This window comes from Anser anser (assembly GCF_964211835.1).
Source record: "Anser anser genome assembly, chromosome: 2".
In the NCBI taxonomy this organism is placed as follows: domain Eukaryota; kingdom Metazoa; phylum Chordata; class Aves; order Anseriformes; family Anatidae; genus Anser; species Anser anser.
Window position 1 is genome coordinate 151,225,482 of NC_139721.1, and position 16,637 is coordinate 151,242,118.

The 16,637-nt window shown below is 41.6% G+C and overlaps 1 protein-coding gene and 1 long non-coding RNA gene across 11 annotated transcripts in view; one reads left to right on the forward strand and one right to left on the reverse strand.

Annotated features, from left to right (window-relative positions):
- Nucleotides 1-999: 999 nt before the first annotated feature.
- Nucleotides 1,000-10,444, reverse strand: LOC310893658. The gene is made up of 4 exons (XR_014579193.1): nucleotides 10,349-10,444; nucleotides 5,084-5,210; nucleotides 3,149-3,228; nucleotides 1,000-3,033 (listed from the first exon to the last, which is right to left on the reverse strand). It is a non-coding gene; the product is annotated as an uncharacterized lncRNA (long non-coding RNA).
- Nucleotides 10,431-16,637, forward strand: part of ADARB2 (adenosine deaminase RNA specific B2 (inactive)) — a 312,048-nt gene continuing 305,841 nt past the window's right edge. For 7 of the 10 annotated variants that reach the window (XR_014579186.1, XR_014579187.1, XR_014579188.1 and 4 more), the window contains exon 1: nucleotides 10,588-10,723. Coding sequence is in view for 2 of the 10 variants with exons in the window: in XM_083822952.1 (XP_083679078.1) it covers nucleotides 10,624-10,723 (100 nt within the window). In the remaining 8 variants the exon portion in view is untranslated. Of the gene's footprint in view, nucleotides 10,724-16,637 lie in introns of all 10 variants that reach the window. The other 3 variants (XM_083822952.1, XM_083822950.1, XR_014579185.1) reach the window with 3 other exon arrangements.

The following is a 16,637-nucleotide window of genomic DNA, read 5'->3' on the forward strand; positions in this document are numbered from 1 at the left end:
CAGTGTTTTAAAGAAATGACACTAGTGCATCTGGAAGCCAGAGCTTGTAGAAAAAAAAATAATAAAATCTAATCCTGTTAAAATGGTGGTAATTGAGAATTTTGTCACTGTCCTAAGGGGATGAAAGTCAGATAGCTAAACCTAAAAACAAGAAGTAGCATTTGAAAATTAATTCTGAAAAAAAGCCAAGTATGCCTCATTTTGGTGTTAATTATTTCATAATTTCAACATTAAATAATATGTAACGATTCTCATTTCAGAAATTTTCAGTATCTGCACTAATTTTCAGTATCTCCACTATTTCAGTACCTGCTCTAATCTGTGTTAGTGTAAAATATTATCATTTTATTTTTTATTGTATCGAAGTAGATGATATTAAACTACTGGCTTCCTACATACAGCTGAGCCTGCAGTTGTTTTGGTTGGTTTTCTTCTGTAAAGCACTACTACACCTCTATTCCCAGCCAGAAGGTCATGAAAGTCATAACACAACCCAGCCACTTACCCTTCACTCTTCCTGCAATACAGAGCAACATGGTGTTGCTTTAAAAATTTACACTAAGGTCACGGTCAGGGAACCAAATAATCCCTTGCAAACAGCGGAGTGCAGGGGTCTGTGGTGACAGGTTATCCATACAGCAGTGGTACTGTGCAGTGCTGCCAACGGAGACAGGGCGGGCCATTTTGAGACCCCATAGCTAACGTACCACGTGGCTTCCGACCTCGGATAGTCACAGGTAATTAAATTTTTGAAAGGACTTTGAAACTAGCTAACTCAAAAGTAAGACACGATTGACAGGTGTGCTGGACTTGAGGAGAGGGGTGCTTCTCAGGCAAAGCTCATCCTGGTAGAAATCAGGCCGCAACATCGGTCTTTTTGGGTGAGCTGAGGCACCGAGGCAGATGAGGGGACAGAGAGGAAGAATCCTGCTAAAACTTCTTAAAGTCCTGACGGGCTCTAGGTCAGGCTATCAGCATGAAACATGTTTTCTATCCACATTGTCCTCTGAGCTCAAGGAAACTATATTCTCAGCCTTCTATCTCAGTATGATTAAGGAGGCATCCTGTACAATAAACGCCGCTCTAAATTATGATTTTTCAATATTTGTAGTTTTACCCGAAAGTTTTTATGTGAGTTGTTTAAATCCGAGAACAATGGTGAAGATAAAAGAGCAAGAAAGCTTTCTTGTGCTATTTCAGTATTTGCTGAAACTAATAATTCAGTGTCGTATGTGATGATGTAGTGAGTCAGCAAACGTGAAATATCTCAAGGGAGCTCTTTGTTCTGCTATTTTTTTTCCAGCCAGTGCTTCTGGTTGTCAACAGAAAAACATAAAATAAATTTTCAGATTCTAAATAAAGCATCTTATGTATGATCCTAATACTTCTTGCTGAAAAAGAAAAAAAAGAAAAGAAAAAAAAAAGAAAATGAAGAAAACTAAGTCAAGCACTGATGTAGAATTTTCTTTAACTGCTTCCCCCTTTGTAAAAGATTTAATAGGAATCTTGAGCATTTGAAAAGAAGGATATTTATGAAACTGATTTTAAAAATGGGGGAAAAAAACCAACGAAGATAATATTTTATAACCCAGGATACTATTTTCTATTTTACATTGATGACACTTCAACTTTTCTCTCTTTTCTTTCTATTTTCACACTGGATTTAGTTTCTAATAAATTCTAGAGAGAAATGAGCCACAGCCATCCAGTTTTTCCCATTTTTAAGACAAAGTCTACTATTACCAATTTTGACTACCTTTAGGGTTAAAAGTAACTCTGTTTATGTTGCCCACAATTCACTCAATATTCAACTTACCTGTGGAAAAAAAAAGAAAGGTATTTCTGAAATGCACTCATTTCTACCATCTGGAGGCCTGTCTTTTTCCAGCATGTGCAAAGAAGCACAGGGTGACAAGATTCTTCACTTAGGTCTCTAAGAGTTCGCATCTGCCAATTTTATTCAGCAACTGCCCAGTAGTAAAGAGAAGTTCATTATTTTAAAATAAATCATGTCAGTTTGGCTAAGCTTTTATTTGATGCAGCACTTGTGTTTTAAGGCTTCAGTGGCTGACTGTCATTGTCATCCTGATGTAAAGCTGATCTTTACTGGTATGACACATAGAAAGTAATGCCTGAATGCAGATTCAGTGAGAAAAACTCAGAGAAGGTCTTCAGTGGAGGGCATAGGCAAAAACTTCAGGCTGAAGGACTCCATAGCTACTATTAATTAGCACAGTAATTGGCAGAACCACTGTGTCCCTAGGGAACCATGTACGAAGTACAATGAGTTTACCTACTTCTTATATGAATGAAGGGTTCATCACTGAGATGGACATGTTGTGCTTCAATAGTTTTACCCGGTGTCTTAAAATAACTTCTCCCGCCTCCATCTGTTTGTTGAATTTGGACTGAGATTTGGGTCTGCTGAATCATCTAGAGAGATCAGGTTGTTTTCTGGGGCTTCTGGAGCAAGGGACACACACACACTAATTACTGTTATTGCTGCCTCTCTTGATGCCTCTGCTTCTCTTGATGCATATTTTGTATCTGTTGTTCATTTTTGCAACTGCTTGAGTTTCTGTGGCTTGTCTGTGGATCCTGGGTGGGGTAAACATCATTCTCCTTCAGTGGTACAGTTTTTGAAAAGGCCTCCTTGCCAGCACTCTTAGGTATCTCTTTTTTTCTTCAGACATGCTTCAGCACCTCTACTTTCCAGGTGCCTACCTGAGATCAGGTTTGGATGAAGGAAAATCAGTTGTCGTGCAGGGAAATTAAGGGGAAGTTGATGTTAGAGGTATAGGATAAACCTGTAACATTATTGACTGCACTGGATTATACCTTCTCCTTACTGAAGATAATACGATGAGTTTATTTTTTGACTCAGAAGCTGCTACTGTTTTCTCAGTGGTGCTGGTAGATATTAGTTTAGGGCTGTGATTACAGTTATATCGCCTTGATATTTCTTTATTCACATTATAATATCATCCAGACATCTCAAGCAAGATTTGGGGTCCATACTTGTAAGAGCTGCACCTAGCCACATGCAAAAGACAGCATTTATCTCAATAGTTTATAGACAAAACAACGGAACAAAAATTACAGGGAGCAATGTGGCTCGTTGTCATTTTGTAGAGCATAAATGACTTACCTCATCTGCAATGTCTTCTAGAGCTGAGACCTGACTTCAGACTGGGGATGTTTCGATCTTGCACCAGTTCCACAATGATACTGTAATACAGGATGGATATCTATGAGAGGAGCCTTCAGCGAAGTGATACCCACCTACATTTAGCAACATGTCATCATTTACAACAGTCATAGTGAAGAAAGGGACCCACAAGCTGATGAGGGTGGCAATAAAGAGAAAAGTAACCAGAATTTCAAGCTGAATTTAAACTATTCTATCTATCATATTGAAAATAAAATGCACAATATTGTTTGGTAGTACTAGGAAGACATTATTTTTTTTTTCTGTTGGCATTATGTATCCTCTTGGCTTCTGACTTCTGAATCACCATACTATGCAATACAGACAACCTTCCCCAGGCAAACCACTGCATCAGAAGGTTTATTAGGCAGATGTGCAGAGAAAAAGAATTCTTTTTAAGCTCTTCACTAGAGAGTTTCTAAGCTAACTCATTCAGAAAAACATAGATTTTTTTTTTTCTGAATGGCCTCATTCTGTCTGTCTGCTGTAGGATGCTCAGTATAAGCTGTAGGGCTTTACAAATCTTAGAAAGTTGTGGTTGACTGGTACTGCTGGCCAAGTATTAGAAAGCACGTGTAAATACAGAGGTGCTCTTTTATTTTCATGCATTTTTCTGCATTTACATCCTGAACCATTGCTTTTGGCTGTGCCATGATTATATGTCATCTTAATCAGAATGCCTTTTCAAAAAAATATGTTTAAAAGTAAGGTGACAAAACTGCAGTGAAATACCTTTTGTAAAGCAATAGGATATCACTGAAGCCTGATGAATCTGCTAGGGAATCTAACCAGAGGTTAATGCAATTTACCACACTACTCTTATACTAACTGTTATTGCACCTTAGCTTCAGCCGCTGTCGTTAACAAGGTCAATGACTGGTGCTGGAGGTCTAAAGGAACAGGCTACAAGACTAAACAAATGCATGCCTGAAAATGCAAACTTTAGTCAAATTATACTTCTGTAATAACTTCTTTAAACTCTAGCGCATTGAATTACAGAAATAATGCTGTACAATAACTGTGCTATAGTATTTTTCAGTACTGCCTTATTTCTCTACAATGCAGTTACTGCATGATTGCTCTATAAAGCATTTTTAGAGTCCCAGAGAAGTTGGTTATGGTTTCTCATGACATAGGCAAGCAGCATTCATTTTAGAAGATGGTTGAGTCTTTCATCAAAAACTTTGCAAGTCTTTGCAAGCCACCCGGCTGCTAGGAGGAGAATTTATTCATAACGTAATTTCTGCAAGATTTCCAAACTGGAAAGATTAGGGTGAAAAGTATATTGTATGCAAACAGCCCCTGGTCATTTCAGATTTCCTTAATCCCCTGCAGAAAGCATTTGCTTCCATACTTTACTGATGAAAAAGCTGCCAGCACAGAGGAATGAAGGTCTTCATTTTTAAGTCTGGCCACTGTTTTAGATGCTTCTTGAGAGCCACATTTCTCAGGCTGAGGCAACTGCACCAGGAGGCCGATGCCACAGTTCGATCCCTTGGGAATTCCTTGTAGCCAGCCACCCACAGAGGAGGTCTGGGGACCCACCAGTGACACTGGCACTGGACCCACTGGTCCTGTTCAAGGCTAATCCCGTGCCCCTCCGCTCTGCCCTCAGCCAGTGCTGGGATATGCACAGGGCAAACAAACAGGGCTGCAGTTCCTTGCTCTGGGCAGGCATGCTGCAGCACAGGGAGCATCCCCCCGGCAGATTCTGTGTTTCAGGTGGGTTATTCAAATGATGTAGAGAGACAAAAATGATTTTTTCAGGATTTCAATATCAGAGAACAAATACTGCATAATTAAAATATAATAATGCTTAGCTGTTGTAGCATTGATCCATTTGCAAGTGCTTAAAGAAAGAGTGTACCTACTTACCTTTCCGCATATTGGGAAAGTGGCATGGAAAGAAACCCGATCGATAGAGTCTTACAGAAATCCTGTGACCAAGTTAATGCCACACGAGCAAACCAACAATGATCAGGCTGAGCCAGGACTGCAACACCTGAAGACAAAATAAGGATTCAGACATCCCTGCTTTGGAAACACCTTCATTCCATGTTTTGGTTTAGTTTATTACAAACACAGAAAACATGATTAAAATCAAAAGCATTTCTGGTGATGAGGTGTATCTCTACTCCCCTCCAGAGTCAGAGCTGCTGAGTTATGTTTTAATATGCCAACACAAACATCTTTCAGAAAGTTTTGTTTCATCTCCAGAGACTGCTGCTGTTTTGCATGGCATATACAGACTTACTAATTACAATGATTTGCAGTCTTTGACATCCAGGTATTTTTCCCATTAAAGAGAGCATTGTCTGAGCAGCTTTGAAATGTTTACCTTATGCTTATCGGGGAGTTTGACACAGCTTGCTGCTGGCATGCTGCACAGCGTGGCGAACCCCTGTCAGGCTGGATGTGGGACCCACCAGAAACAAGGGGAAGAGGGGGACCTTCTCCCGTGGGAGCTGAGTCCCAGCTCCTGTGGCATTTCCACAGCAGTGCATTGCAACCTGAATGCCTTGGTTCTTCTGCACTTTAATGAAGGGTCAGAAATCCTTTTACCGTTGTCTTAACCTCCTGATATCCAACACCACAGCATCAGCCAGTGTGGGCTATTTAACATACAGGAAGGTGCAATGCTGGCAGACAGGACCAGCCTGCAGTAAGGCGTTTGACTGGTAAACTTGATGCACTGAATATGGATCCATATCCTCATTGCTTCATCACCACCCTGCGATGTTTGGCCCCAAAGCGAAAGTGGCTTTTGCTGCAAATAGCCACTCCTCGTAAGTAGGGCAAGAGTGGATTAGTGCAGGCATTTTGCGGCAGAAGGCTCTGGAGTCTCACCTGCGCAGCCACACGACTGCGTTCACGTCCTGCTTTAATGCCCTTGAGCATGTTTTATCTTCCAAATTCTAAGGGACCTCACTTTTTTTCTCCACCTACACAGGCAGGAGGGAGCAAAAGCAAGCAGAAATGGGGTGGGGAGGACAGGAGAAAACTGGAGCATTGCTGCTACATCCCCTTCCCCCCCAAGGAGCCTGCAGGGCCTGTGTGCTCGCAGGCAGCATGTTACAAAGGTCTTTGTGATGGCCTGCTGTGCTCAGTGTCCCCAGCTCCTCATGGAAGGGGTGGTGCAGCTGGAAACTGGGGAATACTGCAGCCAGGAGGCCTCTCCTGCAAGGATTTGTGCACATCCCAGGATGTGAACAGGCTGGAGCTTGCTTCTGCTGCTGGCTGTGCTGCTCTGGGAGGAGCACCCACTGCAAATACTGCAACCCTCCTGTGGAGCATCCCTGATGTGTCTTAGATGAACAACCCCATTTTTAAACATTTTCATTTCTGTAAGTTCAGTGCAGCTTTTTTCTTCTTCAAAAAAGTTTGTTTCACACACAATTTTTGTAATATGTCTTTGAAAATTAAGTTACTCCAAATTTTAGAAAAAAAAAAAAAAGGATAAAGAAATAATGGATTTCATATTTATTTTATCTGAATATTTTTATATAAAAAAGTTCTGCCCACCCATAATACTGATGAATTTCGTATTCAGATTTGGATAACTTTCCCAAAGCTCTGTTCTTGGAGTTGCTTATCTGAGCTATAAGTTGCTGAAATGGGGATGGGCTGTTTTTTGTCTTCTTACATTTTCTTTTTTCTCCATTTCTGTTATTTATTAACTCTACCGTGCATTTTTAGGTATGGCAATTTATGTGCCAACGTATAATTAAGGTGCGCATTCTGGCATCTGGTTTCATACTCTCTCCCCAACATATTCTCACAGTCCCAGTCAGTCTTCCAGTTAATAAACTTTTTGGCCTGTCCTTCAGCTCTTTAATTTTGAGAGAAGTTGAGTGAAGAAGTGAATTGTCACAAGGCTGGCAAAACCTGGACTCCTTGCTTGGGTATTTTCAGTGCTGAGAGGCCTATGTTACAAAAACAGGAATATTGGTTTTGACATACGGGCTGGGGTGGGTTGCGGTGGGTCACAAGAGAAGTCACCACTCCTCAGACCAGACAGAAAACAGTCTTTTATGTCAGAAGTCATGTTGTAAGTCCCCCTGCCTCTCTGATTCACCTAAGTCCGCGCAGGTGGCTAAGCACTGGTGTAGTGTGACTCTGCAGGCTGTAACGCAAGGTGTGTAAAGTTACTACCTTTAGTAGCCTGAAACACTTCAGCTGGAAGTGATAAACATAATGACCTTCGCAGCCCGAGGAGATGGGTGAAGTTCTGCGCTGCTTTATTCTACAACAAGGAGCGTGTAATACCGCTGATGATCGTTACCAGGGCACGCAGGAATAGCCGTAATTTCTGTGGGGCACTGAGGCTATCGAGTGCATTGGCCACTAGTGGGCATGAGCACATAATGGAAAGAGAGGTGGTATTATTTTAGAACTTAGTTTTTTTTTTTCTGATTCACTGATACTGCTTTTGTATTTCTTGGGTTGGGCTTATGTCACTGCCTTTACCATAGTGCTTGAAATCATATACATGCTTGCCTGGGAGGAGAGACAGACCCAGCTGCACAGGACTGGTAACCTTGCACTGAAGATAAAAAAGGGTGTTGAAACAAGGGGTGTCGCTGGGTGGAGAAGGTGACTCCTTCCACTGTGGAGAACAAGAGGAATAAACAGCACATTTAAGGAATCCTGTTGACTTTGTTGTTGGATAGTACTGAAAGTGACTGCTCTTCACCTCAGCTCACGTCCGAGGGGAGACCTTCCCCCAGCATGACTTCAGCTGTCTTCATGCCTTCACCAGAATAGTGCCTAGAACTGAAAGTTATTTCATGAAATTGTTAGCGCTGAGGGAGAGCTGCTGAGAACTGGTAAACTGTCACATTTTTCAGGTTGGCTTGGTAGCACGCCTTATCTAGGGACTGGCAACACTACCTAGACAGTCTATCTTCTTACACTTCGGATTTCCTGTTAGAGTCTTTTTGAGAGAATAATTAAATGGTATCAGAAAGAAAATCTTCAGAAACTTTAAAGAATGTGTTGAGCTTGAAGCAAGTCCTAAGAACGGGTAAATGTTCTAAGACGCTCATTTTGTTTCTAACTGGGCCTTCCTTCTCATTTAGATCCCTAATGGATAAAGCACAGATTGGTACTGAAGCACAGAAAGCACTGTTTTCTAAATCTGGCTTCTAAATCGAGTGAGTTAAGTTCCAGACTGAATGCGAGTTTGATATGCAGTTCAATGTGTGGCTGAGTTTTGCAGTAGCATTATTACTGTACATGCAATACAAGTTTTCATTATATTAATAGACAAGTCAGCTGTGGTGAGAACAACAAAAAACAGAAGGAAAAGGGGAGAAAGGCTAAAGGCTGAAGGCTCAAGCAAAAAAAAAAAAAAAAAGGAAAAAATAGTGATTGTCTCTCTTGCTTCCCACAGACTTTTTTTTTTGTTTTTTTGTTTTGTTGTTTTTTATTTTCTGAAATAAACAGAAGATTTTAAAGAGACATTTACTTAAGCTGTGGTTCAAAGATTTGACTCTTTTGGGTGATGTGTATGATGTTTTGGGTACGATGTTGCAAAAAACCAGCAGCCATTAACCCGTAAAAGCTGTGCATCTAAAAACCTGCTTCCGTACAGGGCATCCCAAATTATATCTGATGCCCAAGCAACGCTGGTCAAAATTCTCAGGCTCTTACCTTAGCTAGTAAGGTACAGGGGCCAGCTCTCTTCTGTGCTTTGTGCTGTGCCGCATAGCTAAAACTGGGGGTACACAGGGCATGCTTGCCACAAGCGGCAACGGTAGACCTGCTCCTCAGAGGATGGGGTCCAAGAGGTGACATCGTCTCGGTTCAAGACTGTCATCCGAATCCTGGCTTAACTGAGCACTTTTTGAGATTTTCATGGAAATGCTGTTAACCTGAAAAACCTGTGTTTCGCGTAGCTCTGCTTAATCCAAAACTGACAGAGGCCTAAAGCAGCCAAACGCAGAGGGTTTCTAATAGCTGGGAGAGTCGCAGTGGAAGTGCTGAGCAGCAGGCGCTGGGTAACCTACATTCCGACAGAGGAAGTTTTAGATTAAAGGAGTTCTGATAAACAGGGTTTTGCTGTGCTCCTCCAGCCGACTACAAATAGAGTCGGCACTAATGATGACATTAATTATTTAGCATATTTTTTTCTTGACATTCTTCTGTTTTCCATTCACTGCCTATGATTCCGAATGCATATTTTTAACTTAGATAATAACTAAGGAGGGAAGAGTATAGAAGCAGCAAGTCCCTTGTAACTTAAAGCAGTATCTTATCTGTGGCATACGCTGGCTTTTTGTAATGAACGCGTAACGCTCTGTAGTCAAGCTTTTCAGAGGAATGCTGGTGTCATCTTCCTCTCGGTAAAAGCCCCTCTGCTCCCGACACGTTAATTGCACAGTTGCCTAAATGAGGCACTGCAGAGTGTTAATGTATCAGCCTGAGCGACAACACACTCCTCTTTTCACAGGGCTTTTGCCCTTGATCGTGAATTTAGCAAAGCGAGTACCTTAAAAATAAGCAGAGATTCAAGGGGAATCATTACACTTAGCCTCTTGCGTAAGGCTTGTGGGTACAGGGATCCTTCGACAGTAACTCATGCTCTTTCCCTGGAAACAATAAGCAATTGGTGAAGTAGTTGGCAAGTGCTGGGTTAGGGAAGGATGCAGCGGCCGTTCGTGTGTGTCTGGAAGCAGAGTATTCAGCGTCCACATGGTTTAAAGAGAAAGATAAATAGGAAAAAGAAAAAAACAAATAGGAAAAAGAAAAAATAAATAAAAGAAAAAAATAAATAAAAGAAAAAAAATAAATAAAAGAAAAAATAAATAAAAGAAAAAATGGGAGGAAAGGGAAAAAAAGGAAAAAAGGAAAAAAAAGGAGGAAAAATGGAAAAAAATAAGAAAAAAAAGGGGGGGGGGGTGGAGAAAAGGGCTCGGGATGCTGCCTGCAGGAGCCCCCTGGCCAGCCGCCCCGGGCAGGGTGCTTCTCCTGGCTTCGGGGCTTGCTCGGGCTCCGGCCCGGGGGGAGCGGGTTTCGGGGCGGCGGGCCGGCGGCGCTGATGTCAGCGCAGGGCGGCGGGAGCGATTGGGCTGCGGGAGACTTTGCAGCAGCAAATCCGCCCCCCTTCCCCCCCCCCCACGCCTCCCCCAGACTCCTCACCGTCGGTTCCAAAGCTCGGCCGGCTGCGGGCAACTCGCAGAGGTGCCAAAAAAAAATTAGAAGAAAAAAAAAAAAAAAGTGTGCGAGGGGCCGGCCCGCTTGCCCCCCGCCCCCGGGCATCGCCCCGGCCCGTCGGGGCGGAGGAGCGACCCCTCGCCGCCACGCCGGGCAGCGCCGCCCTACACGGCGCCCTATAAAAGCCGCCTCCAGCGAGGGGGGAAGCTCGGCGTGAGGAGAAGGGAGCGGAGCGGGGCCGCTCCGGCCGGCTTCGGGCCATGACATCCGTCCTGGGCAGCGGCAGGGCGTCGGGGGGGCCGAGCGGCCAGCTGAAATGCAAGCCCAAGAGGAGGCGGAGGAGGAGATCCAAGAGGAAAGGTAAGGGAGATTTGTGGGTTTTTGCCTTGTTTGTTTGTTTGTTTGGGTGCTTGTTCTTGCCGCCCGCGCCCCGCGGACACGCTGGTCATTGTCTGGGGATGGAGCCCACCGGCCCCGACTGGGCTCTCCCCGGGGGGACCCGGCCAAAGGGGGGGGGTCTCCGCATCCCCCTCGCTCCCCACTCTTTATTTGGGGCCGTGGGGGGCTCCCTCCGGTGCGTCAGCCCCGGTGTCCCGCTGTGGAGGGGCAGAAAGCGGCGCCGAGCCCCCCAGCTGCAGGCAGGTGATGAGCCCCACACCGCCCCTTTTTGGCTTTTTCCCCTTTTTTTTGTTATTAAGGTTCGCCAAGTTTTGCTATTCTGGGGGCCGTTCCGCTTCCCCAAGCAAACCTTTGTTAGGAAAGCGCTAATTGTCAGGAGCATGAAAAGTAAAGCTACAGGGTGTCACTGCAAACAGGGAATGTGCCCTAGATAAAAGCTCTTCTGAAGTCCTGTTTTCTCCTGTAGAGAGGATGACACACTACTGCCTGATTTCTGATGTTTTTTTGTCTGAAAAAGCCGAAGTTAACGGACTGAGCGCTTTAAAGTGAAACGATAGGGGAAGCGGGTCCGGAGATGGGCAGGTGCAGTGCATCCGCTTGCAGTGATACGAGCTCCAAGGGTGCCACTAACCAGAAAATGTCACCCAGCCCATCGCTGTCACCAGTACCTGGGACTAGCGCAAGTTCCACCCAGCTGGCTTCTCAAGGCCAGCCAGCACTTGGATACATTAGGTCTGCTGATTTCAGGAGCCCTCCTTTGGAGACATTAGCTAGGAGTCTTTTAGTTATTGATTATGTCGAAGCCAATAAGCGTGTTTTTGGGGAACTTTTTAGAAGGCTGTCAAAGCAGGTTTTGTGTAGTAACAAGTGAAAACGGGTCAAATGCCGGATGCTGAAGTGTATCATACAATTGTCACTGTTTCAACTTTCATGCCTGAACTCTCAATATCCATAACTGTAGTAACAAACAGTGACCTGAGCACAAGAGGGAACAGCAGGCATGCAAATGTGCTCGTGCTTCCAGTAGGTGTGTATTCTTGTTTCGCTACTCGGCATCTTTAGCGTGCTGTAACAGCCGGTGATAAAGGCTGTGTTTTACACTATTGCCAAACAAATTTTGAAATATTAAGCAAAGGGAGAGCTGCCATTAAATCTGCTTCTATTTAAGTTGTGCTCTGCAGACTTATGTTGTCTTTGGTCAAGCAAAACAACTTTTCCAGAGGTTTGCAAACTTCACCTAGCCTTAGCTACCCTGCGCTTGGCCAAGAGAAAAGAGTGGTCATTAATCCATGCAGTGGGGAAAAGGTGCTTTGTTATAAAGGTAAACTATAAGTGTTGTTTTTCTTTCTAAGAAACAGACAAAAGTGAGGGGCTTTCAGTAAGGCTTTTTTGCTGCTTTCTTTGTTGCCAAATGTTTTGCTAAAATAAGGTGGAAGTTGAATGCCTTAACAAAACACAAAAACTTGCTAAATAATAACTTGGTAAATGCAGTTATTAGCAGAATGCACAGCTGGAGGTTGATGGCATTCGAGAAAGTACTTGTCTGACCAGTATCAATGAGAGTGCATTTGAAGCATTCATTTTTTTATTCCTTCAAACATGCTATCCTAACCACTTTCCAACCAGTTGGTTAGTATGCTAATTATAGGGAGCAATGCTTGTGTTTGTATGATTTTTGTTATCTTTTGTATATAACCACCCTATATATTCATTAACAATACACATTCCTGTGAATTTATGTTGGCAAAAATGGCTTTAACTTATGGTAAGCCAAGTATAAAACCTGTTAGATATGACTATTACTATAGTTTATTTATATATATAATTTGGTGGTAACTAATACAAAGGTGTTGCTTAACAAACTGGCTCTCTTGGAGACTTGTCAAGCCAGTGTTGATTAGGCTCACAAATTACTACATCTTCATGAGAATTAATGTGGGCTCCATTGTTTTGCAGATTTGATCTATTTAATAGCTTGTGTAAAATCTTTTTATGTAGTTACACCTAAGGCATCTCCTTTAAACAGCTCTCCAGCATGTATTTTGTTACTTATAGTAAAAACACTTTTAGAAGATGCTTTAAAGTATGTAACTACGTGCATATATTTACACATAGACACACAGAGATACCTATGGACACATGTACACAAAGAAATTCATTGTAGTCTTAAATTTAAATGGAATAGTAATCAGAGTAAGGAAATAATATTGCCTTTCGCATCCCCACTCTTCAGGGAGGTGGGCTCAACAGATTAATACGCTAATATATTAGAAGTGTTAAATGTGAACAGTGCTTAAAAACAGTTTGAAACGTTGCCTCATAGCACATCTAGGAATGCATAGCAGTAGAAGCAAATACTATTCTCTATTTAATAACATTATTTTTACCTCTTTGGATTTAAACTCTGTGGTTTTAGTCATGTCTTTGTCCTGGGTAGTGTGAATTACAAATTAATGTATCTGGGTATAGCATTTTACTCCATTCTTTCTAAACCAGAGAATCCAGTTATAGGAGTTTTGGGACAGTAAGCAAGTTCAAGCAAGGAGAGCAAACGTTCTTTAAATAGCTAAATTTCCATGTGTGTTTATGACAAAAACAAAAAAAAAGCCACGTGCCGTGCTGCAAAAGACAGAATTTCCCTATATGCAAATAGAGCACTGAAGACCTCGAGCGTGATTCCAGTGTGCAAAGACATAGTCCTGTAATTAATTTGTGTGCACCTTATTTTAAGCATACGAAATCCAGAAAACTACTCAGTATAAATATTCTACCTTGATGAGTTAACATTAAATGTCCGTGCGCAGAATATCACATTGCAGGTGTATATTTGCCCAGTGATTTCATTCAGTTTTACACTACTTGCAGAAAGTGTGTTAAAAAAACTAAATTGGCTGGATATTTATAGCTTTTTGTTAAATTAGTATAGGTAGGAATCTTTTCATTGTCACTTAGAAAATCAGTATGTTAACTCCCAGGGGAGGTAATTTCTTAATTTCTCAGACCTAATGCGAAATAAATACAGATGGTTGCTAGAATACCTGAATACTAATTCCATGTGAAAGCAGAAATATATATTTTTTTATTTGTGGTTATAAAATGACCAGAAGTTAGAAAACTCTGCCTAATGATTTAAAGAAATCATTTCTAAATTTTTAAATCCTTAAAGGAAATTGCTGGATTTCTGGGTTCTTGTTGTGTTTTCCCCAAGGCTTTGGAACATGGCAGAGTATTGGCAGAATTGAGCACAGTGGCTTCAGCATGTTTTATACAGACTTGCTAGCCTGCAGTACAGATTTTGGAAAGAAAGCTTGTGTTCTGAGATGAAGGATTAAGAGTAGACTGAACAAAAGCAGAGTTGCATTTACTGATAATACTAAAAAGGCCACACATGAGCAGCCTCCTGCAACTTCTTAGAAATCATCATAGAGAAACTGAACATGAAATGGGTGATGGGGGATATGCCACTTAGTTATTTTGCAGTGTAAGACTACAAGTAAGCCACCTTAGTTGCAATGCCTTTTTATAGAGCTGGCAATTAAAGTTAATCACAGGGAATGGGAGGGAATCAGGTATCCCTGATGTGGTGGAAGGCTGTGGCTGGGGTTGCTGCTGATACAATGGGACATGAAATAAAAGTGGACAGAATAAAGTAAATAAGGATGGCGAGAGGCAAAAATGATTGTGGAATGAAATTTCATGAAAAATTAATGGAATAGAGTGTGCTGAGGATGGAGGGAGGAAACCAGCTTGGTCCTTCATCATCCTGCAATGCCAAAGTAATAAATGAGTGCATTTCATCTTGGTGAGGTTCAGGGACGCAACTCCTTCCCCACAACAGCATTGTGCCGTGCTTCAAGATGTGTTCCGCTTGTCTCGTCCCCTGGCAGCTCGAGGGGAAGGGACTGGATTTGGTGATAAAATTAAATTGATTAAACCTTTATCCATCATCTAATTTGGTACCTTGCTTTTTCTTTTCTTTTTTACTATTACCTCCAATTTCTAGTGATCCGTGTAATGACAGCAATTTGAGATAGCATCAAGGACATTAGCTACAATGACTGAACTTAAATTTAGAATAAAAATATGGGATTCATGAGTCCATAGCTAAATAGCAGACAATTAGGTTATAGCAGTTGTGTCTTCCTAGCAACAGCACATAAGTGTGAGAACAATAAAATGGTGCATTTCTCTTTGAGAGAGAATAAAATATTTCAACTTTACCTCAAAGTGTTAATCATGTAAGCAGAAAAAGCAGTAATGTAAATGTTGACCATATCTTAAATGAACAATTACAGATATAGCCTTTTTGAACACAGATGGTCAGATGTTTTGCTTTCTTCAGTAGTGATGCAAAGGCATTTAAAAGCAGTGACAAAATATCATAGTGTTGGAAATAGCTTCACACTGCTTAAAATTTTGCAGCTTCTCCTTTGTGATTTGGGTAGGGGAAATTCTCCCATAAGGCGATGTGTTACAGCTTTGCTTACAAATTCCAATTTAAGTGATATTAATGGAGTTTTTAAAATACTTAGTGGCAGCCCTTTCTGAAGTGATACCCTACAAATGGAAAACCCCGCACTAAAAATTAAAGGTCACATGAAATTGCCTTGTGAAATATCAAAGGTACTAAAGGTCTGTGCAAACGTTTTCTTAGGTTCTTTCAATGCCCTTTAGGTTAGCAAGTTGCATTAAAAGGCGAGAGTTAGAATATCTGTCTGATCTCCATTAATTGTACGACTTTTGAATTACCGCTGTCCAATATTGCCTAGGTTTTGCAAGTAGTAATGAACCTAAATTGATCCCTGTGTTCACAGCTAACTATCTCTACAACCTTTCAGGCAGTTTACCGCTCTTTCCCATGTAAACTATTAGTTATCCAGACAAAAAAGCTGATACGCATCAGTAGATAGATCATTCTCGAGGCATCTGTGATGAACTTGACATTTTTTGTGTAAAACAGCTTGGTTTGCCTGCAGATCATGTAAGTTCCAATAGGAAAAGAAAGTGCTTACATTTCTTCTCTAGCTGACCTTTGTTTCCTGTTGTATGAATTTTAAACGAAGCAGCCAACCCAGAGGTGTTTTAACAGCATGTTGTGATATGTAATATATTACAAAGACTACTTTGTTAACTCATGGAAGCAGCTTGTCAGCCCATACTAATAGGCAGCCCTCCCTGAGTCATAAAATAACCAAATTTAATGCTTTAACAGAGAGCATTTAAATGGATGGTGTTATCATCATTGTTCAGTCGGTCTCAAATTTCTTGCTTCTTACGATGGGTTTGAAATATGAAGGCGTATTTTTGGGCCCTGAGTTAATAATGTCTGCTCTGGACTAAGGGCTGGGCATTGCTGTAGGTGGCTTAATGAAAATCCCCGCTAACCAAAGCGTGATAACAAGGGAAGCAGAGAGCAGGGCGCAGGGTGTGTAAAGAGCAGGATGCCCAATATTGAAGATATTATGGTGTCGTAGTGAACGAAAGGTATATTTTTGTGGGATGCTTTCTACTTCATTTTGGTTGTTCTGGCTCAAAAATGTATACTAGAAATAGTGAGGATTCAGAGACATATGGCAAAGGGATTAGAGATATGTAAAATTTTAGTGGAAGAAAATTGATGAGATTTATATTGTTTACTTTGGAGATAAACATAAGAAGGAATAGAGGAAAACCATATTAATGAAGGAAAGATTACAAAGGAAGTAAATAGGCTACTCTGATTCATTCCTGATTTATTTACTTACAAAGACAGAGGCCTTTAAGGAAACTGGATTTCTTCACATTTTGAAGGAGTGAGAGGACTTTCTTTAGAGACAGTATGTAGCTGTCCTGTGGGATGCATTGCATCCAGATATGGAAAATCAAAACTTAGATA